General features: G+C 46.0%; 2 protein-coding genes and 1 long non-coding RNA gene across 4 annotated transcripts in view; 1 reads left to right on the forward strand and 2 right to left on the reverse strand.

Annotated features, from left to right (window-relative positions):
• The first annotated feature begins 299 nt into the window (after positions 1-299).
• Positions 300-14,099, forward strand: MEST. The gene is given in 13 exon segments (XM_042924774.1): positions 300-411; positions 3,537-3,610; positions 3,613-3,690; positions 5,376-5,455; positions 5,840-5,917; positions 6,050-6,186; positions 6,364-6,422; positions 7,682-7,722; positions 8,497-8,567; positions 8,809-8,910; positions 9,459-9,535; positions 11,777-11,840; positions 12,757-14,099. Coding segments are annotated over 13 exon segments (1,005 nt in total). The 5' UTR covers positions 300-385; the 3' UTR covers positions 12,875-14,099.
• LOC122211580 lies at positions 7,014-9,814 on the reverse strand. The gene is made up of 5 exons (XR_006198721.1): positions 9,740-9,814; positions 9,259-9,405; positions 8,777-9,065; positions 8,483-8,593; positions 7,014-7,234 (listed from the first exon to the last, which is right to left on the reverse strand). It is a non-coding gene; the product is annotated as an uncharacterized LOC122211580 (long non-coding RNA).
• Positions 14,092-23,068, reverse strand: part of COPG2 (COPI coat complex subunit gamma 2) — a 114,677-nt gene continuing 105,700 nt past the window's right edge. For both annotated transcript variants that reach the window (XM_042924746.1, XM_042924756.1), the window contains 4 exons: positions 16,330-16,427; positions 15,448-15,586; positions 15,094-15,192; positions 14,092-14,616 (listed from right to left, as the gene is read on the reverse strand). In XM_042924746.1, coding sequence (XP_042780680.1) covers positions 14,486-14,616; positions 15,094-15,192; positions 15,448-15,586; positions 16,330-16,427 — 467 coding nt within the window. In that variant the 3' untranslated portion in view covers positions 14,092-14,485. The remainder of the gene's footprint in view (positions 14,617-15,093; positions 15,193-15,447; positions 15,587-16,329; positions 16,428-23,068) is intronic.

A 23,068-nucleotide genomic window follows, 5' to 3' on the forward strand; every position in this document is an offset into this window, starting at 1 on the left:
GTGAGAAGAAAGTTCCATCCCTGCGGCGGCGGCAGGGCTGCGGGGAGGGCTGGTGGGGAGAGGCGTTGGCTGCGGCGGGAGGGGCACTGCGGCGCGGTGGGCGGACCAGGGGCGGGGCGCGGGTGGGCTCTAAAAGTCGGTGCCCACTCGCTCGGCACTGCCGCGGCAACCAGCGCCTCTCCGTCCTTCCTCTGCGGCAGCCGCGCCTCGGGCAGTGCCGCAGCGCACTCCCGGGTGGCCGCTCGCTGCTTGCCGCGGCCGGCGCCGCCCTCGCGGGCTGTAGGCTGCGCCTTGCCGGCCGGCCGGCCCTGGCCTGCCGGCGCGGGTGCTGCGGCGCCCGGTGCTCCAATCCCGTGTGCCGGGCGGCATGGGATAAGACGCGGCCATGGTGCGCCGAGATCGCCTCCGCAGGTGGGTGCGCGCGGCCGGCGCGAGGGGGTGTGGCTGGCTCAAAGCCGCCGTCCCGGAGAGGGCGCGGGCCAGCTGGTGGGGATGTGCGTGTCCGTGCCGGGGTTGCCGGACCTCGACTCCCGTGAGGGAAGACCCCACCCGGGCTGGTGGCGGGGGGGGGGGGGGGGGGGCGGGGTGGCGCGCCTGCCTGTCCTCTGAGCCCTGTCTGCCTACTTGGGAGGGGATGTCACTCCTGCACGCAGTAGAATGTGCCGGGCTGGAGATCTCCCAGATTTGGTATTTCTAGACCCTGGGATCGCTCGGATGCGATTTAGGATTTGTAGACCCCAGCGTTGCCGTGGCGTCATTTAGGATTTGGGGACCCCGGCGTCACCCTGGCGCGATTTAAGATTTCTAGACCGCGGCATCGCCCTAGGGCGATTCAGGGTTTTCAGACCCCAGCTTTACCCTAAGACTCTGGGATTTTTAGACCCCGGCCTCGCTCTGGCGCGATTGGCGCTCTAGGTCTTGGTATGGCTCAGATGCGATTTAGGATTTTGAAACCGGGCATTGCTCTGGCGCGATTTAGAACGTCTAGACCCTGGTGTCGCCTTGGCGTGATTTAGGATTTTTAGACCCCGGCGTCACCCTGGCGCGATTTAAGATTTCTAGACCCCCGCATCATCTTGGCGCGATTTAGTATTTCGAGACCCTGGTATTGCTGTGGCGCAGTTTGGGATTTCTAGACCCCGGTATCGTTGTGGCGCGACTTAGGATTTGAAGACCCTGGTATCGCTGTGGCGTGAGTTGCTGCGTAGGTGTGACTAGAACTTGCAGTACCGTATCACCGAGGCGTAAGTATTTTTCGGATTTCAGTAATGAGAAGCCAAGCGAAAATGATCACTTGACCAAACTGTCCTAATGTTACACGTGAATTGTTTGCATTGGTTTACACAGTTCACAGTCTCAGCGCGATGCCTTAAGGTGGCAAATTTGGTGGTTTTAAATGTATGTTTTCCTCTTTATGAGACGAAGAATTCAAGGCTTGTAGAGGTTATTAATTTCCAGAAGGTTTGCTACTGGGGTTTGCAGGATTTATACTTTTGACTCGTGGCTCATTAAGTAATGGAGGTTTTGGTCAAAAAATGTTTAACCCGTTTTGGCTACTGACTGCCAGATTGTCTCCCTGCTAAAAATCCTAAAACGTTGTTAGAGGCATTTTTACGGAGGTATGAAACCAGAAAACGGCTTCCTGAAAGGTTGCCTCTTTCCTTTCTTGGAGTAAAAGAGGAGGTGTAGAGGGTGGAGGTGTCCGGGAGTGGAAAGTATACGGTCGTTGTCCCCCCCCCCCCTCCCCCCCGCCCCCTGCAGCCTTCTGCTTGCTCCTCTAGTAGCCCCTCCCTGGCTCTGTGCTGAGTCATTGCAGATATGCGTCTGCTGGAACCCCTGAATGAATGAGATGAAGAAGCCCGGGTTGGGGCGGCTGGTGGGGGGGGGGGGGGGGCGGGTGGCAGTGATGAAATGTATGAGCTGAAGTACAGGACAGATGATAGCTAAACCTGATGCCTTTTGTCATCTCATTTTTCAAGGAGGTACTGGGTTGTAGCCTGCCACTATTAGGGGGTGAAAATTGTGATGATAATTATCATGTTTGCGGGCACTTTTTGGAATCATAGTATTAACTTGAAAGGTGCAACCAAATCATTGGGTCTGTTTTATGGACAGCTACTTTGGAGGAAGAAAAAAAAAAAAAAAAAAAGACTGCCCTAAGTGATGCCTAAAAAAGAGAGATGCTGCTCAGATTTTTTGAGGGATTTTTTTTTTTTTTTAACCACTGTGGAACCACAGTCTTATTTATTTTAGAGTTAAAAAAAAAAAAAAAGCATTTTGTGAGTTGGATCAGTTTGTGATGCATAGGGGTTGTGTCCAGTCTGCAGGTAATATTGGTGGAAGGGTATGTGTACTCGCACAAAGCTGTCTCCAGTGGGGCTTTAACAATCGGGTTCCCTAATTTGTAAGCTCTGTTTTCTTGACAACTCCTACTTTAGTTTTAGAAAGTATTTCCAATCTGGTTATTTTGAGAGCACTTCCATTCTACTGCTAATTCTTTCCCTGGCGACTATTCGAAGTCATAAGCTAGAAACAGAACTATTCCTAATTCCCGTTTAGCACTCATCATTGTGGATAGACTGACCTGGACCTTTGAAGTCCTGGGCATGAGAAGGTTGGGTATGCAAGCCAGCCCTTTCTTTCCAGAGACCAAAGCAATTTCCAGATGTTGGGTATGAGCTCTGCCTTTTTTTTGTTTTGTTTTGTTTTTTGAGGTGTGTGCAGGGTGGGAGGTAGCAGTCCTAAAAAATTAAATAAATGGGAGTTTCCTCAAGAGTCTGCCCAGTAGAGCAGAAATATAATCTCCTGCCCTGAGGCTCTCAGGAGATTAGATACTGTGGGTCATGACAAAGCTGCTTATGTTGGAATACGCAGTGCACCGAGGTTCCTACGTTCACAGACGGTTTACCTGGAGCCGTTTCTCAGCACAGATCGAGAGAGCAGTGCCAAGTGGGGCTTCACTGGGGTCAGAGAATTGATAAATAGTAAAAAAATTAAAAACGGCTCTCTGCTTTAAGGACAGAGGCTACTACGACATGCTTTTTAAAAAATCATTAGTAAAAAACTACATCTGTGTATCTGTATGTAACACTTTACTGGTTGGGGGGGGGGTAGAGCTCATCGTGTCAATATGAAGGAAATCATTACTGTTTTCTGGGGAAGCTTTGATAAAAGCCAGTGAAAAGGGGCACAATACTTCTTTTGACTTCACATAAAAAAACCTCTTCTCGTCTGGGGAAAAGCACAATGGGAGGAAGGAGAAGCACACTGAGGGATTAAAGTGGGAAGGAGAGGGGGAAGAGTACGTATTAAAATAATATATTTTTTCCTAGAATGGTGAGCAGTTATGGTGACTGCGTAGCAGGCAGAGGTGTGCTTACGTTCTTCTGGGTAAACTTTCTGCCGTGCGTCATATGGAGGGCCAGGCAGTCGCTGCACGGTACAGAGTTTTCCCACCCCATCTTACCGATCTGGGGCTTGTTGAAGCATGTGCGGTTCGTCCGACTGCTTACCTCGGGTCTCTGGTTTTCCTACAGGATGAGGGAGTGGTGGGTGCAGGTGGGTCTGCTGGCTGTGCCCCTGCTTGCGGCCTACCTGCATATCCCACCCCCCAGCTTTCCCCTGCCCTTCACTCCTGGAAGTCGTCAGGCAAATTTTTCACCTACAAGGGACTGCGCATCTTCTACCAAGGTAAGACGAGGGCCGTTGGAGCCCCCCGCATGTACAGATCCCATAGGTCCCACTGAGGTACTCATTTTGTGTCCATTGGTCTCTGTTGCCCTTCAGTGATGGCGGGGAAAAGCCCCATTTTCTGGGCAGTGTGCTTGAAGGAATGAACTAATTCCACTCATCAACTCCATAGCAGGGAAGCTCAAAGAAAACTGCTGGGGGGGGGGCGGGGGTGGTGGAATTAATTTCAGTTTCTGTAGAACTGACTTTTCAGTATAATTTTTCTTCATAGCCTCATTTGTATTGATAGATATTGGTTTTCTCTTTTGAGCGCCCCTAGTGTCGGGTAATATAAACGGTATTCCGCAGACCTACCGTTGGTTCTGTTTCCCTCCGTCCCTGATTTCATTTTATTGTGTTCTATAAAGATTGTTCGTTGCATGCATAACTAAATGCGATTTAAGCCTTATACCCTTGTATAAATTAATTTGCTGATGATAATTATTGTTATGACTGCTACTTGTCAAGTAATTATCATATGCTAGTCATTGGATTAGGTTTTCAATCTCCATTATTTCGTTTAATCTTTACAACAGTACTTGGATATAGGCGCTATTAACCCCTTTTATAGGTAAAGAAATTGCGAAACAAGATTGGGAAAGATTTCTTTTGGGCGGGGGTCAAGAGCAATAACGAAAAATGTTTGTCATAAACCGTTTTTCATTATTGCTCCTGACCTCCTCTCATTTGCTGTATTCAATTAAGTAAGTATATAATTTCCTCTATACCGGTCATTTAATTGTTTCTAGTTTTTTAATGTCTCACATAGTCAATGTTGAAGGGAAATCTTCATGTATATGTTTAACATATTTATTTTTTCCATATATTTTCAAACTATACTACTTGTAAAAGGAATGATTTTATTTGCATGGATTCTCAAGAATTTTTCTTTAATTCTCAAGAATATTTTTAATTGCTTTTGATTAAATTATTTTTGCAAACCTTCTCAAATCTCATGCCACTGGCAGTATGCATGAATGTGTCCATTTTAAATCTAATACTTTTAACAAGACCTTTCCCTGTTTAAACGTTTGACTAATTTAAAAGATGCCTGTGCATTAAAAAATGTTCATGTCTGTATTAATATTTTTTTATACTTGTTAGAACTTTTAATAGTTTGAGCAGTATGCTTTTGATACTGGATTGGGTCTCCCCTGGGGGAAATAAAAGTGCTGGACAAATAGGATAAACTAAGGTGTTCACCAGGTTGAGGAAGAGTTGCTATATTTCAGAGAATTTTTGTGAGGCCATTAATAAGGTACAAAAAATCTGTAGTGTTTATGTTGTGATGGTATACTTCTAACTGTGCAAGTTTACTTTTTACTGTGAAAAACAATTTACATATTGGTAATATAAAGAAATGGGGAAATACTTTAAAAAACCTAAGTGAAATTAAGCAGATTGCCTTCAAGTATTTTCATATAAAGTGTGCTATTGACAAGTTTTTAATATACAGATGAAAAGAGAATCATCAAATGCCTGTTTTTACGTAAAGCAGTAAGCTTGCATTTTAAAAATGAATTTATTTTTATTTCATTAATTTAGGCAGGGTTTCTTGTCCTTTATGCCAGATTATGTAGATTTTAATATTTTCAAGATTATTTTTTAAGGCAGCCAGCCTAACTGATTTCTTTCCTTTTTCCCAGACTCTGTGGGTGTGGTTGGAAGTCCTGAGATAGTTGTGCTTTTGCATGGCTTTCCAACATCCAGCTATGATTGGTACAAGGTAATGAAATCAGATTTCTAGATCCTACTATATCTTTAAAAATCCAAAATCAAGGACTGTGTTATCAGGACTGCAAGGTTCTTAGCTATTTGAATTGCTTAATAAAACAGGATTAAATGTAGAACTGTTTCTCATGTACTGTAAGAGAGTAAAAAACCCTTTGGTGATCTGGAAAGGATCATTGACAAGTAAAAAATGCTCGAGTTTTTCCCTGAATGGAGATTACGAGTAAACCAAGAGGATCATCTGTGGGCCTGTGGTGGTTTCATGAGATTTTTTATCAAAGTCTGTTAAGTCAAGATGGGGATGAAGCTCTTGTACTGTAGGTTCGAAGAGCAGAGGCGCAGGATTACAAAATCCAGATCCTCTTTTTCGTTCTTGTAGATTTGGGAAGGTCTGACCCTAAGGTTTCATCGAGTGATCGCCCTTGATTTCTTGGGCTTTGGCTTCAGTGACAAACCGGTAAGCGGCATCTGGATGGGACCAGTGTTTTTTTTTGGTGGAGGGGTGGTGTTGGGACAACAGAGGGTCAGGCTGGCAGACAGATCAGCACTCATGACGTCATCCTGTATATCTGGGCTTTCTTCCCCTTAGAGACCACATCACTATTCCATATTTGAGCAGGCCAGCATTGTGGAGGCTCTTTTGCGGCACCTGGGGCTCCAGAACCGCAGGATCAACCTTTTGTCTCATGACTATGGAGATATCGTTGCTCAGGAGCTGCTCTATAGGTCAGTGAGGTCATAGACTTCAGTACTGCTCACAGGTATCACTGGTTTAAAATGCTGGGAAAAATAAATTGTTCCTGGATTCTTTCTAGTCCTTCTCCCTCTTGGGAGTTTGTCTTCGGCTGCTGCATTGGTGTGTGTCCACTGAGTTAGATGTGTGTTTCCCTCACCCATTTCTAGGTTCAAGCAGAATCGATCTGGTCGGCTTACCATAAAGAGTCTCTGTCTGTCAAATGGAGGTAACTGCCGTGGTGGTGGGTGGAAAGTGAGGTGTAGCCTCAAAGGGCCACATGTAGATATCATGTCGACATCTAAACAGTAATCTCATGATATTGCAGGCAGACATAATTACACCAGAGGATCTTGACCTTTCTTATGCCACGAACTACGAAATCTCTAATGAGATTTATTGACTCTTTCTCAGAATGTTTTTAAACATAGAAAATAAAACAAATAGGATCACGAAAGAAACTAATCGTATCGACAAACAGCTAATAGAAAGCTGCGTTACAGTAACACGTGTTTCTTTGTAAATGCATCGCGCAGCAAGATCTGTGGGGAGGTCTAGCAACAACCACGGTTGGTCGTGAGGAGAGCACTGGCTGCAGTGGGTTATGCAGATAGTTGTGATGGAACCACAGGCGCTCCTGATACCCTGTGGTTTGTTCCAGAAACTCTTAATCTTTCAAAAAATGTTTATTTTTATTTATTTTGGAAAGAGAACCCCAAGCAGGCTCCGTGGTTGACAATGCAGAGCTCCATCTCACAAACAGTGAGATCATGACCTGAGCTGAAATCCAGAGTCAGATGCTCAACTGACTGAGCCACCCCAGCGCCCCCCAAAAACTCTTAATTGATGGTAATGCCAGGTTTCACTTAGAAATTACTGAACCTTTGCTTCAGTCTTTTGGAGGGGGTTCTTTTTCCTTGTGTGCCATTGAGCCTGACTTGTAAGTCCATGAATATCCAGATGTCCCCTGAATACCAGAAGGGCAGATTCGGACGGGAGTCTCTCCCTTTATCAGTGATGCTCATGGCTTTCTCTCATTGACTCTGGAGAAAAATGGAAAAGGAAACTCTAGGTTTTTTGGTTCCCCGCCCCCCTACCCCAGGGACCTACAGTTCCTGAAAAAAAACCACTGGTTTCTTTTGTAGCCCAAATCACTAACAATACTAGGTACTGTGAAGAATGGAAAGAAAGGCCAAGGGAAGTCAGGCTCAGTCAGCTTTATGGATGATCACATACATTAGCTTTCCCCTGTTTCTCTACTCTTACAATGGGGAAAGTAATCCCAGCAGGACAGAATCTGACCTGTTAAACAGAGAATTCCCTGGAGAAGTAATTAGATGAAAGAACTAAGTTTTGTTTATTTTATCGTTTCTGGCAATAAAGGCCCCAAATGTGACAGTAAATCGGGAGATAGTCTCCGATAATGAGCCTGTGTTTGACTTAAAATTGTTGGTAAATAACTAACATGAGTCTCTTCTTCTCCTATAGGTATATTTCCTGAGACTCACCGTCCTCTCCTACTCCAAAAGGTTGGCTACTCCAGTGACAAAATTTTGAGTGTTGTTTTTTTTTTAACGTTTATTTATTTTTGAGACAGAGAGAGACAGAGCATGAACGGGGGAGGGTCAGAGAGAGAGGGGGACACAGAATCTGAAACAGGCTCCAGGCTCTGAGCTGTCAGCACAGAGCCCGACGCGGGGCTCGAACTCACGGACCATGAGATCGTGACCTGAGCCGAAGTCGGCCGTTTAACCGACTGAGCCACCCAGGCGCCCCCAAAATCTTGACTTTTTAAGATTTATACCAACATAAATAATGCTAGGACCTTTATAAGGGCCATACCTACTGTAATGGGCTGTAGTTAAAATGCTCTCCTCAGGAATTTACATTAATAAAGTTAGTTTTTTCCTTCTGTATCCGCAGATACAGCAATGGAAGCAGTTTCTAGGTAAAGCCTCCTTTCTGAGAAGAAGAGATCAACAAATACTTGGAGAAATACAGCTATCTAGAGATTTGTGTCATTAGCATGTTGTCTGAACAGATCAGATCCTAAAGTTGGATACATCAGTTAGAAATCTTAGGGATTTCGTGAAGCGTAGAAAGGTAATCTTAAAGGGAACCACAGATAGGTTTGCCTTCCATGAGAGAGCAGGTAGGCAAAACAGAAGTGAGAAGCCAGTAAGGAAATGTTTCAGTAGAAGGACATTTGGCTTAAGTCCTTTTTAAATTCCTAATATGAAACTTCTGTCCTGGTTAGTGGTTTTCTTTCTCTAAATTCCTGATTTTTACCTCTTTACCTACAGCTCCTCAAAGATGGAGGCGTGCTGTCACCCATCCTGACACGATTGATGAACTTCTTTGTATTCTCCCGAGGGTAAGTCATTATTGATTCGCTATAGCCTGGGAACAATGTAGTGAAAAGTTGCCATTAAAATTCTGGGCCAGGGTTTGAGATTTTAAAACACAGATGTTGGCCATTTGCCAGGGAAGCGGTAGAAGGGATTCACAAATCAGTTAAGGGTCAGACTCTGTGACCTGTGAGGTTCCAGTCATATTTAACATTCTGGATTCTTTAACATTCACCTGTGTCTTTCTGCTCTTTCGGGCTCTTTCAGTCTCACCCCAGTCTTCGGGCCGTACACCCGCCCCTCTGAGAGTGAGCTGTGGGACATGTGGGCAGGGATCCGCAACAATGATGGAAACTTAGTCATCGACAGGTAAGAAATAACAACACTTTCTTTTGGTTTCCAGAGAAGCTCTGTTTTTGGCAAGTGGGGATAGCTGTAGGATTCCTCGTTCTGTTCCTCGCTAGCTTGTTCCCTCTCACGAGGGGGTCGGTTATGGTCTGTGAGGGAAACGAGAAAGTCCTGCGCTGAGAAGGAAGAAGTGGAGAATAGTGAGCCCTGAGCAGAAGGCATGTGGTACGGAGTTTAGATAAACAGCTGCAAATTCTAATGCTAAATCAGTAACTGGCCAATTGAGTTTAGCAAATCCTACTTTGGGCTTTTTGTTAATATTAAAATGCTTCAAAATGTCTAATCACAGTTGTGAAAGGAGCCTAGTACCTCTCAAAGTACAAGTCTCTTCCTTTTTCGTATCTTTTCCATTGCAGCAGGGACTGAGAGGGAGAGCTCTCTGTCTTGTACAAAGCATCCTCAGGCCGCGTTCAAGTGAGAATGTAGCGGCTTTCGTTTTGGGATGCCTTTGCCTTCCTGTAACAGTAAAGATTTCTTGTCCTACTCTTGCTGACTTACCTGTCCTGTAGTCTCTTACAGTACATCAACCAGAGGAAGAAGTTTAGAAGACGCTGGGTGGGAGCTCTTGCTTCTGTAACTATTCCCAGTGAGTATTTCTGTATTACGTTTTGATAGGAATACTGAGGGACTATGGAGCTAAAATAATTGCCAGATTTAGCAAATACACATACAAGACACCCAGCTAAATTTGAATTTCATATAAACGGCAAGTACTTTAGAATAAGTATGTGCTTTGCAGTATTTTGACATCTTTATACCCCCCCCACCAAAAAAAAAAATCATTTCTTACCTGAAATTACATTTAACTGGGTATCTCTTATTTAACCTGGCAGGCCCTACTCCCAGCATCTGGACACCAGTGACACGAGTTGTAGAGCGAAGTGTGGAAAACAGGGAGATGCCACTGCAGAGGTAGCTGGGGTCACTGTCAGGAGTGGGAGTTGGGCCGGCTCTCGTGCTGGGCCTCGTCAGCGGCCGCCACGTTAAATGCCGATGTGCCGCAACAGAAGGCGGTTTAGATACTAATTGAGAGGCTGGAGGTGTCTTGGGCTCACGTGTCTGTTCGTTCTTACAGATTTAAAAAGAAAAAACTCAGTGCAGTGTCTCATCCATAGTAGCTGGTGCCCAAGATTTAAAACGTCAGCGGTCAGTTATAACTGAAGAGAGGGACCTAAATAATGATGGTATCCTGGATTCATAGGAGGAGGACATGCACAGTGTGGCTTAGTCCCCTCGGTCCAGGCACAGAAGAGCTGGAGGAGGGACTGAATGGCTGTGTACAGGAGAACTGTCCCAAACGGACTAAGTGTTAGGCTTATTCCCAGGAGCTCCTTATAACCTACTCATTAAAAGAAGCTAGATTTTCTAAGCATAACATTAAAAAAAAAATTTGTTTTAACATTTATTTTTGAGAGAGAGGGAGGGAGAGCCTGCGCGGGAGAGGGCCAGAAAGAGGGGTGGAAGCAGGCTCTACGCAGTGAGCATGGAGCCCGACACGGGGCTCAAACTCACAAACCAAGCGGAAATCAAGAGTCGGCCGCTTAACTGACTGAGCCACCCAGGCACCCCTAAGCATAAAATTTTTTTTTAAAAAGATATTTAGAGACAAAAAATAAACAAGTGGGACTTCATCAAACTAAAAAAGCTCTGTATAGGTAAAGAAACCAACAAATGGGAAAAATGTTTACAAACCATGTATCTGACAAGAGGTTAACATCCAAAATGAATGAAGAATGTGTATACTCAATAGCAAAGAAACAAATAAGCCGATTAAAAACTGGGCAAAGGACGCGAATAGATACTTCTGCAAAGAAGGTATAGGAAAGGCCAACAGGTACATGAAAAGAGTTCAACATCACTAGTCATTAGGGAAATGCAAATTAGAACCAGAATGAGATATCACCTCACACCTGTTAGAATGGCCATCAGCAAAAAGACAAGAGACAGTAAGTGTTGGTGTGGATTTGGAAGCAAGGGAGCCCTTGTGCAGTGGTGGTGGGATTGTAAGTGGGGACGGCCACGGTGGAAAACAGTATGGAGGCTCCTCAAAAAAATGAAAACAGAACCACCATACGATCTGGCAACTCCACTCCTGGGAATACATCCAGAGGAAATGAAAACACTTAAGTTGAAAAGGTTTCTGCACCCCTGTGTTCACAGCTGCGTGGTTTATGATAGCCAAGACATGGAAACAGCCTGCGTGCCCATCTATCAATGAATGGATAAAAAAGCTGTGATATATATGTATGTATACAGTGGGCACTATTCAGCCATAAGGCAATCTTCCTATTTGTGACAACGTGGATGAACCTACAAGGCATTATGCTAAATGAGAGAAGTCAGACAGAAAGACAGATACTGTATGATCTCACTTACGGAGATCATACTGTGGAATTTAAAAAAACTCCCCCACACTCAGAGGACAAGAGATTGGATCTGTGGTTACCAGAGGTGGGGTGAGGGAGAAGCTGGAGGAAAGTAGTCAAAATGTACAGACTTCCACTTACGAGTAAGTACTAGGGATGTGACGAACAACATAATGACTATAGCCAACAAGAAAGTTGTTGAGAGAGTAGATCCTAAGAGTTCTCATCACAAGAATTTTTTTTTTCTTTTTCATCGTATCTATACGAGGTAGATGTTAACTTGTCTCAGTAATCATTTCACAAAATACATACACCAAATCGTCATGATGTATGTATGCTTTAAACTTAAATAGTGACGTATGTCCATTATTTCTCAATGAAGACTGGAAAAACAATTTTTTTGAAGGGGTAGGAGAGTACATTTGAGACCTTTAGTAATTCACTCCTCTTCTCTTTCCTAGTTCATTTTATCTATGGGCCACTGGATCCCGTAAACCCCTATCCAGAGTTTTTGGAGCTGTACAGGTGAGTCTCCCTCAGGGGTCTTTGTTTTGTTCCTGGCGACAGTGGTGAACAGGATAGCCACTGTCTCTGCCCTCACTGGCTGTTCATCTAGGAAACACATAAAAAGATGAATTGGGGAATCTTATTTTCGTAAACGGAAAGATGAAAAAATTCAGGTTTACGTTGTCTTGATTTACATGGCCTGTTTTCACTGTCATGGCTACCACATGCTCCTAGGTGTACAGGTAGGAAAAGCTGTCATGTGAACCAAGGAACGGAAGTAGATCTGTTTTAAATGTTTGCTTTAGTCTGACTGTAAAACTCCTCGACCTCAGCTGAGCAGACTGTAAGGAGAGCTTGAGAAGAGTTCACTGTGGAAAAGTGCCTTCTCCTTGGTTGTTATTTTCTCTAGGTGCTTAACTTACTCAGAAGGTGTTGGAATACGAAATCTTGATTATGTCACATGAGACTGTCCCATACCTTCACACGGCCTAGCAGAAACAACCCAGTAGTAAATAGTGTACATTTAATTCTAAACAGAATGCCCCCCCCACCCATCTCCGGCCAGGGTTAAGGAAGGCCTTTTGTTATCTTTACTTGGACGGTTAGTTTCTGAATGGCCCACTCGTTTGATGCCTCATGCTTCTCTAAGGAGCTGGAAGTCATCCTGCCTGGGCAGGTGTTGCAAAGTGTTATATTTTCAAGTTGTTGTCTGTTGGGTTATGAACAGTTAAGAACTAGTCTGCTTATGTCATAAATGGAATTGGCAGGTTTACCCGCCTAAGATACAATTCCAAAGTAGAAGGTGAATAAGCTCTTTGTTGGTTCCTTCCAGTGTGGTATGTCCGTAAGGGCATTTACTGGGGCTGCCCACTGGCTTGCATCCCTCCCCTCCCTCCAGCCTCAAGTTCACCTACATGCTGTTCTCTTCCACTAGGAAAACGCTGCCGCGGTCCACAGTGTCGATTCTGGATGACCACATTAGCCACTATCCACAGCTAGAGGATCCCATGGGCTTCTTGAATGCATATATGGGCTTCATCAACTCCTTCTGAGCTGGAAAGAGTAGCTTCCCTGTATTACCTCCCCTACTCCCTTACCTGTTGTGTATTCCACTTAGAAAGAAATGCCCAAAAGAGGTCCTGGCCACCAAACGCTATTCTCTCACAAAAGTCCACCTGACTCACTTGTGATCAGCATATAGTAAAAAGCCCACGGAAGCTCTGGCTAAGGATGGCCCGAACAGTCCACCTCCCATTCTTCTAACATCTGAGCGAGTGTATGCCTTTGTCTTTGTGCTATCAGAAAATTCTGATGAGCATGACTACTCACAGATTCAGAAAGACAGACATTTTTAAAGTCTTTCTGACAATTCTGTGGACTTTTCTGGAATGTTTAGAAATGCTAATTTCTGGCCCATCCTCGGTTGGAATCCTATGGTAAAGAATGAGGAGAGGGGGGTCTCCTTACCTGTCCTCAAATGGCCGTAAGGGCACATGCTTTCATAACTTCTCTAAGCAACACGGCTTAGTGAGAGTGAGTCTCCCTTGTCATAACTTTGGATTTCGTTCCATCAGCTGCTTTTAATGATAGGCATTTTGTTGACCTAGGTTTTGGTTTGAATATGCAGTATTCTAAGTATACTTTAATACTATGATTTACCTGCACGTATTATATGTATTTTATAAGGATACTAAACCAGCAGATACTCTGGCAGAGTAGTGAACCTTATTCAACAGGTTTCATTTCTGAGTAAACTGAATTAAACCCAAACTATTTACAGAATTTCCTAAAAATCACAGGATGTTAAGGACCAGTAGCATCCTTGCCAGAGATTTACTGTTATTAGCTAATTCTAACAGCAAATGACAGTCTGACTCTTCATACCTCAGTGCTTAGAAGCATGTCCCTCCTGAGCTGGAGGGGAGGGGATCGTTGTATAGTCCAAGTTACCGTGCTGAATGTACATGGATTCCTTTTATGACGATTACTTAACTTCTCGTTGGTTGTCCTAGAGAAGCTTCCTCTTGTAGCTCAGTAATTCCTGTACTTTGTAGACAGGAAAGTTCTGAAACTTTAAGAACAAATTCTGAAAGGCCTATGCGCAAATGGTGCTGAATACGTTTTTTTTAAGCCACAGCTTCACTGTCTTAGTCAAAACAGGATGATTGAGTGATTATTTTAAATTCTTTTTTTTTTTTTTATTAGCAACTTGAAGTATAACGACTGAAACTGGAATAAGTGTTTATTTTCTATTAATAAAAATGAATTTTGACAAAAGTGGACTCCGGCTTCCCCTCCCCCACCACCCCTCTGGGATAAAAGCTTTCCAACATTGTCAGGAGCTTTCAGACACACATTAGATTAAAGAATGTGATGAAGTTAAGCAGCTGGGGTACAGGATAGTATTTGATTTGCAACATCACCCAAAGCTGTACTATCATACCAAAGTTGACCCAGTGTTAATTTAAAAAAAAGAAAAAAGAAATTTACATGCACAAGAACAGATATTTGCTTGATCTGCTGGCTCGGGGCCAAATGTTTAATTTGCTTCTCCAAAGAACATTAATCCTTAAAAGTCTAATTCCGGGAAATTCATGCCACTAGTCTAAAAGCCCACTGACAGTGAACTGTGCCATCAACTTCATTCATTGCCCAGTGACAGTTTATCCAACAGAAGCCAAGATAACATCTACAGGTGTTCCCTCTTTGCTTCTGACAGTCACCTGCATGGTCACTCCGTCTGCTAAGGCCAGCCTGGACCTCACCAATAAATCATAGCCACCTCTGTATACACCTGAGAGAAAAAAGCAAGGAAAACTGGCTTAAGAACTCACAAGAAGCTCTGAATAATGAACTATATCGTGCTCTGCTTGCATTTCCTATTAGTTTAGTTTAGCTTTTCTAGAGATTTGTGTTTACGGTGAGAATTGAATCTTGTGGACAAATTCTAAGCAATCTTTTATATTTCCGTGATACCAGGCACATAGGAGGTACTCAATAATACTGATTTGGGGTACTCGAAGGTGGGGAAGTGGTAGCATTGGTATGTGCGGGAGAGATTTAAGTGTTTGAGGCCAAATTTACTTCTTCAGAGAACAACGTTAAGGATACGCAAATAATTAAACAGCTAAAAGAAATTATTCATATGAACAGGCCTTCAAATTATAACTCATAATGGGATAATGGAACCGTAGCAGGGCACGAGATGCCCCTGCACACCCCCTCCTATTTTGCGACCATACACAGGGAGACTCTGATGGAGGTTTCTTACCTGCCAGATAGAGGGAATGGGAATTCTTGTTCTCAGGTACTTTGTCTGACCTCTCACATGGCTGCATGCCCAGAAACGTGATGATGTTGTTGACAGCTTCTGTGTTGAGAAGATACAAGAGGGTCAGGAAGGCTCAGCCTGGGGGTCTGCCCCTGCACGTGCTGGGGATGGAAGGGGTGCCCCGTGAAGGGAGGCTACCAGACTAGAGCCCGGTTGATTCCATTAGATGATGCAGACGGGATCCTGGCCTTGGCAGTGAAACAGGTTACGAGATATTTAAAGAGTTACTGTGGAATAATAAGTAGGCCTATTAGGTTTTATACTGCAATACACCGAGAGCAAAATTGTTCTCACCTTGGAGAGTTTTGGTAGAACTGAGGGCAAAGGTCTCCTCTTTCTCAAAGGTGTCTCCCACCTCTTCCCAGGCAGCAGCAAAGTTGGGCTTGAGGACTTTCTGAATATGGTCAGACACAGTCACTTCGAGATCTTCCAGCTAGTAGGTAACAAGCAGGGGTCAGTAAATGAAGGCCCTCCGGTACGCAGACCAGACCGACGGGACTAATTAGCATGCTTTCATCATTCTGCGTTATATCCTTTGCAGGAGCCTAGGATAAACTCTACCACTAAAGTAGTTTAAGTTCCGTGGTCTGGATAAATCTACCCGCATATGCCTTCGCAAAGGAAAGCAAGAAAACAGGTCACCTGGCGGGAGCCGTATTCCGAGCCACGCCTATAGCCCCGGGGTACAAAGAAGTCAGGTTGCCGCACCTTCTGAACTTGACGACCTTCTGAACTTCACGTTCGCCAGCAGGTCGATACTTTTTAAGCTTTTCCCTACGTTCTCTGAGGGCTTTTCATTTCATGCTGTGGCTACGTTACAAGCAAACTAAAAGCTGCTAAACAAAAACGGAAAAACCCAATCCTTCACGTAAAACTCCTTGATCTCCAGGCAAATTGCGTAAGCGTTTTCATCTCTTAATCACCCCTATTTTTAAAGACCTAACAAAGTGAGTTTTGTTTTCAATCCGTCACTAAGGGGTAAATCGGAATTCTCTTTGGCAAGACACACTCCTGTCACAGAGGAGGACTGGCCCAGGTCCTCCTCGGTTGTGACCTGTTTGAGAATAAAAGCCCGTAGGTTCATGTCAGGTGCCGCCAGCAAAATGTTCTCTGCAGGCAGAGGTCACTGGGTGGTGCGAGGGTGTCAGAGTGAATCTCTGTGCCGGGAAGACTCACCACGTACTCATCATCATACCCCTCCTCAGCTGGAACCCCGGTGTCAGGGTCGCAGTCCCGGACGGTAAACTTCATGGTGCAGCTAAAGGTGCCTGCAGCTGGGGTGGGAGAGAAGGCAAGCCTGTGTCAGGGGCAGTGCAAGCCCAGGGCCTCCGTCCGTACGCAGCGCCGTGTTCTGTATTGTTACGGCTGGTGGCCCCCAAAGCAGCCTGCGGCCTGGCCAAAAGGCAGTCTCACAGAATGATTTTAAAAACCATTCCCCGCCGTACATAGACCACACCTTTCCTGTCGAAAAGTACAGAAAAGACGACCTGGGCAAAAACGTTTTCGTATCTGTATAAAGAAAGCGGCAGGGGGGATAACTGGGGACTTTTTTTGCCAGGCCTGTCAAAAGGGTCTACAAGTTGAAAAATGTGAGAACCGTTACTTTTAGGAGCTGACAAAGCAAAAAAAAAAAAAAAAAGCAAAAAGCACACAGGTCATTAAATTAACACTAAGTACACCAGAGTCTCTCAATATTGTATCTTTAGACTGCGGACCAACAGGGGGTCCATAGGACACCAGAATGAACTTGCTTTAGGTCAACTTTCAACCTACAGTATAGGTCAGTAATGAGGTTCCAGTACTGGCAAAGTCAGTGTCTTAAAATGGAAAAGCAAGTGGGCCATTATATGTTTGGGGATGACTCGTAAATTCAGAAAGAAATGGAGGTAGGGGGACACATTTTTGGAAAGGGAAGTCTTCGTGAAGAAGATGGGATTTTCTGAACTGTTGGAAGAGGGGGTGATTTATTAAGTATGGATGAAAAGGCATTTAAGGATTTAATCCATGGTTTGAAAAAGGCCTATAGGTACAAAAAATACTAGAAATTGGGGAGTGAGAGTTATTTGGGGGATAGGAAGGGCAGGAAAGAAGAGACTCAGATGGAAAGACCATCTGTGACAATCTGGGTAATGGGACTTTGACCTCTCTGCTCAGTCTTTGAACTCCCTCTTTCCCGCCAAGTATGTAGTAAATGCCAATACACGCTGACATTCCACATAAAGGTGTAAACAAACATGTCAGATTGGAGTCATGACCTCTTTCTCCAAGAGTGGATTGGCTAGGAGTTAACTAGGTGTGTGTGTGTGAGAGAGAGAGAGAGAGAGAGAGAGGTCTCCTTACATGCCTGTGACGCTGCAACTCAGTGCCCGTAGGTTCTTTAAGTTTTAACGGGGCTGTGTGGGAGTGCAGGATTAACAGCCTGGGGAAATCAAAAATTTGAAGGGACGTGACAGTTTTAATAGGATCTCCAAGGCTGCAAAAGAGTCGGGCAAGCAAAGGAAGACACAAACAAAAGGCCAGAAAGGCCATGGGGCAGTTGGCAATGGTAAGAGATACGCTAATGCCTAGGTGCTGGAGGAGAATTTGCTTAGGAACTTATTTGAAATACCATGTATTTCAAATGAAGGAGACCAGATATTTTCCAACAGGCTCTGGTGAGCTGAGGCAGTCGAGATTGGAATGTTAGAAATAACTAAAGCCAGTGGTGGGAATCCTGTGAAGAGCAGGTCTGAATTCAGAGAGCGTGCTGAAAACAGATGACGGCAGCGGGCTGACCCATAGAGAAGAGTGTACCTATCAAGACCACAGAATTATTTCAGTGCAATAGGGGATTGATCAAAGAATGATTGTGGTTAAATCAAGGTAGGGTTTTCTGCAGGAGAAAGGGAAGGAGGAAGAAAGTGGAAGCTAACACAGACCTAGAATGGGTCAGTTGAAGTATTTAGAAAAAATTAAGGAGAGATGGGATTATGGTAGGGACAAAGGTCGTGATCAAATAAGAATGGAGAGGCAGGGTGGACACTGAGTAACACAGGATTATACGAACCCCAGTTTGGTTCTGATTAAGCAGGGAGGCTACAGGCAAATGAACAGAAGTAAGGAAACCATCAGGAACAAGGGTATAATCACAGCCTGGGGCAAACTGCTTGGATTTTATGTACAAGTAAAGACATAAGACACTTAAGTAAGAGACACAGAGAGACAGATTAAGGAAGCAAATAAGAATGGTATTAGTAGAATGTTTCTGAAACTTCTGTGACAAAATTTTAATTAAATAATTTGGTTGATAACAAGGAGAGGTTATAGGGCATCTAAGGTGAACTCCATCTAGTAAAACCACTGGTAGCAATCTATTAACGTTAGCAGAAAGGACGACTAACACTGGGTGATGAGGAGAGGGAGTGAGGGGGGCCTTTCATGGCCAGAGAACAATGTTGAATCCGTTGCCGTAACAGAAAGATGAGAGCTTCATGAATGAAGCCAGGCAAATAACCAAAGACAGTAAGAGCAGAATGCCCTGGAGATCTATGTTACAATTCTTCTCAGAAATGAAGCTTGTCCTAGGACTGACTGAAAGGACAGACAGCTTCTGAGGAGGCCCGTGTGAAGGAACACAGAATAAGAGAAAAGGTAGATGCTGGAAACTATGTTGGGAGAGACATGTGAGTCGGGCTGGAGTGCAGGACCTCTAGGGTAGCAAAGGGCAGAGTGGAAAATTCGGGGGGGAGTGGTCAGGTCTCAACCACAGAGGAGACCATGATTCAATAAGACATGGGGTTAAGAGGACATTCCAGAAAGCTTCGCTGAAATAGTTTTAAGGCTGTGATCAATGGGGCAGAAAGTAGAGGTGGAAGGGACAGAGGTAAAACAGGCTGGCTGTAGCAGCCCATGCAGGCGGGTCTGGACTGAACTGGAAAGGAACGGGTGCAGCACAACATGTAGGAAATCCGGGAAGATGGAGAGGAGTCGGGCAGTGACTGCCAAAAATGAGGAGCAAATATGCACCAGGGAAGGTGGTGAATCCACGGAATGCTGTCTGTACAGGTGGCAGGAGGGGTGCTGAAGAGACGGTTCTTCTCAAGAACAAAAGTAGGGGGAAAAGGAGGAAAAGTGCAGAAAAGCTGCATTAAGTTGCCCTCAGAGGGAAAGGAGTCAGTAAGGAGTGACACGCTGGCTGGAAGGATGGGCAGCATTCCTGGGCCACAAGTCACGATGCAGTGAGAAGGAAAGGAGAGACTCGAAGCAAAGAAAAGGAAACGCTGTCGTGGAGGGCCTACAAGGCAGGGCACGTGAGGGACGAAGAAGGTCTAGACTGGGGCATCTTGTCAGAGCTCGAAATGGGTCGTTGGTCACATATGTTGGGCGTTGTGAGTAGAAGTATAAACAAAGCGTGAGAAGCAAGGACTTGGGTAGGAGGCAGGAGTGGACTAGCTCTTGGAGCAGCCATTTGGAGGGAAACTGGGACTTGAAGGACGTGGGTGACAGGAAAGTTGATGGAAAGCTACTGCTGGCGACGTTCGAGATAACCAGGCTTGACTTGGTTGAGCGGTTCGTGCTCTGGGGACCGCGGGAAGAGGATGAGGGAGCACATCTGGGGAGAAGTGTCCTGCACCCATTCCTTCTGTGGAGAGATGGCCCGGCCGGGTATCATGGTTTCTCGTGCGCCGTGCCATTCAAGTTGGTCGCTCTTTGAAGCTACATGCCGTGGGAGGAGTGGCTAAAAGCGACAGACACTCCTGGGCAGACCTGTGGGAAAACAGCACGGAGCAGGAAGGGAAGAGAAGCTGCAGTCTAGACGCCAAGAAGGGAGGGGATTGAAGGTGTGGAGTGGAGTAGGAGGCGTGAAGAGGGAACGACACCAGAGGGCCACTGCGAGGGCACCGGGAGACAGCAGAGGTGCATACGAAGCACAGAGCTGTGAGCCAAGCTAGGTGACCACCCAAGGAGATGCGCCGTGGAGACGGAGTGTAGGAACCGGGGTCGTGAGGGAGTGCCACGTGGGACTCTTCCTCGAAGCAACAGTGTGACCAACGGAGTGGAAGGTTAAAGACGGACGGATGGATGTCAGCCGTGGCCAGCGGCCGGGGTCCTGGGAAGGTCTGGGCCGAACAGAGGGGACCGGGGGAACAGCACGGGCGAAACAAGGGGGATCGAAGAGAAGACAGACACCCGAATCCATGGGAAACGATACAAAGACGGGAGCTAAAAAAGCCAGCGGCTGTGTAGGTAACGGAGGTGCTCCCGGAGGGCCGGGGGGAGGAGTCGGAGAGCCTGCAGAAGAGACGGGGGCATCTGAAGATCCGCAGGTTTGGGCCGGAAGCGTAGGGTACCACGCTGACTCAAAGAGGAGAGAGACGGAGACGATGTCAGGGGACAGCTGCTGGAGGGGCAGTTGGGGGCAGTGGAGTGGCAGGGGCAGACATGGTGAGGAACAGAGTTCCCCAGAAGGGGAAATCCTGTAAGGTCTCCTAACGGGTCTGTTTGGTCAAGTGGGGGGGCCTTGAAGCCAGACCGAAAGCAGTACGTGTGACAACAGGAGAACAGGGCCTGAGAAGCGGCGGGAAGCTTTAGTGAGGAAGACTGGAGGGAGACGGAGGGAGACGCCCCTGGTTTAAAGCGAGGGCAGCACACGGACACCAGGATCGCTGTGTGAGTCGTTTGTCTGTCGCAGGGGTGACGAGTATCGGGAGCTGAGCGGCTAGGGGTCCTGGTGGGAACGCAACTCGGTAGAACTTGAAATTACACCGTGTGGAATTAAGATGGGGGGGGGCGGCGGCAAACAACTGAAGAGAGATACAAGTAAATATGCGAGCGCCACATTGAAGTTATTCTAGAAGTTACTCTGTCACGTGGAGATGTTCCGCAAGCGACAGACCGCTAGTGGGGAGAAAACCTGGTGGGGGAGAGCTGTTCGGCAGGACACATGTCTGCTGAGTGAAGTGGAAATGGGGCGGGGGCTCAAGAGAAGGTGGCCTATTTCTTTAGGGTAGGATAGGTAATAAGGAGACAGTAACGGGAGAACAGTGTCATAGCTGCCCCCAGATTAAAAGGTCACTTGAGGATTGGCAGGTACTGACTGGAGGGAGAAGGCCCCCATGCTTGGGCCAAAGGCGCAGGGGTGGCGGGGGTTGGGGGGAGGAGAGGGGCTAAGGCTAAGAGGGGCATTTATAGAGAACCGCTCTCACTACGTGGCGTGTAATAAGAAAACCACACGTGCCATGAAGATCCCCAGAATGGGGGATCCTGTCGGCTCTGGGAACAGGCCTGACTGGCCTAATGTGTTAGGCCTAAGGCCACACTGCTGCGACTCGTGTGTATACTGGGAGAGAAAGGTCTGCCCAGCAATGAAAGTCAGAGGTACACTCACTCTTGATGCATTGGTGGCAAGTTTTTAATTGAAGGACTTGGCTGAGGGGCGTGTTTACAGCGATGCCTAAGACGTGCCCTGCAGCCCCGTCTGAGCTGATGAATCTGCGCTTTAACAAGCCGCGGTTTGAGAACCACTGCTTTAGATGAAGGCAGAGGAGGAGCCGTTCCGATAAGTCTTTGTAGCAACCTGTCATACTAGGATTAGCTGACAGAGAAGCAGCTGGGGAGACCTGTAAGGAAGGACAGCAGGTCTGGAGAGGACGGAGGCTAAAATAAGGAAGGGGGCCACCGTGACTCAGGCTAGGGCGGGGAACATCCCCTAGGGCGTGGCCAAGGGGAAGGTCACTGAAGAGGGCTGGAGGGAGGGACACTGAGATGTAGAGAGTAGGGACTTGGTAGAGTGGTTTTATGTTAATTCCGACCCAAGCACTGAGGCAGAGAAAGGAGGGGGGTGTGTGGCTACAAACAGAGATTAGGAAGGGAGCTGTTGGAAAGCTTTGTGGAAGAGGAGGGTAGAGAGGGGCCACGGGGATGGGCCTGGAATCCAGTCCACGGTCTGAATGGTGAGGGCTGAATATGAGATGTTGGTTTATCCAGAAGCCAGTCTGAATCTATGGGAATGCTATGTATATACATAATCTCCGAATGGAGGAGGGATGCAGAACATAAGGAAGTTTTTATGAGGCAAATATCAAGAAAAAGGAGTAAAATATAGCAAAGTTAAAATTGCTGTCCGATGAGAAGAGATCACAATACTGACATGGAAATTGTCGCTGGCAATGACCGGACGTATATGGCACCATACTTGGGCCGAAGATCATGACAGAAAAGGAAGGAGACCAGTTGGTTGCTCTCTAAGGGAAGGGCTTGTCTAAAGAGGAGACAGTTGGTTTTGGGTGAGGGAGTGGGGGTCAGAGGGGAGGGAACCTCAAAAAGAATACGCACTCGTCACTCTGAAAGGTTAAGATAAAACAGGGGAGATTGGAAAGAATGTACTATAAGAGAGACGTTAAAGGCACACTTGGAAATTAAGGAAACATGTTAGGACTTGCAGAAAGTGAGATGAAGCCACTGAAGAGACTTGAGACTTGTATGAACAAACAGCAAGGGAGAGAACAAAAGATGGGGCTGGGAGCCAAACGAGGAGAGGGGATGTGTGGATTCGGCTGGGGTACAGCACAGGCAGGTGGGAAAATACGCGCGGAAGGGCATTAAAGAGGGCTAAGTGGGAACATTAGGGAATGGGAGCTGGAAATGTGTCAGACTTGTGTATTGACAAGGAGAGAGAGTGAGGTAAGAATGTGGCAGAGTGAGAACCGGGGTATGAAGTTTTGCCGTCCAGGTCACTTTGTTGGAAGGTAACGTGTCTGGTCAATAGAGTGAAAGGTCAGAAATAGGCTAACTGGGACGGACATAAAAGGCAAACCGGCGGCAGGCATCCTATGGAAGTTTATGCTGAACTAAGAGCACAAAAGGATGCAGTAAAGAATCGGACACAAGGGGAGATGGCAGCGGGTTGAGCAGTGAGTGCCCAACATCCGTCTGT

Source organism: Panthera leo, chromosome A2 (assembly GCF_018350215.1).
Source record: "Panthera leo isolate Ple1 chromosome A2, P.leo_Ple1_pat1.1, whole genome shotgun sequence".
Lineage (NCBI taxonomy): Eukaryota > Metazoa > Chordata > Mammalia > Carnivora > Felidae > Panthera > Panthera leo.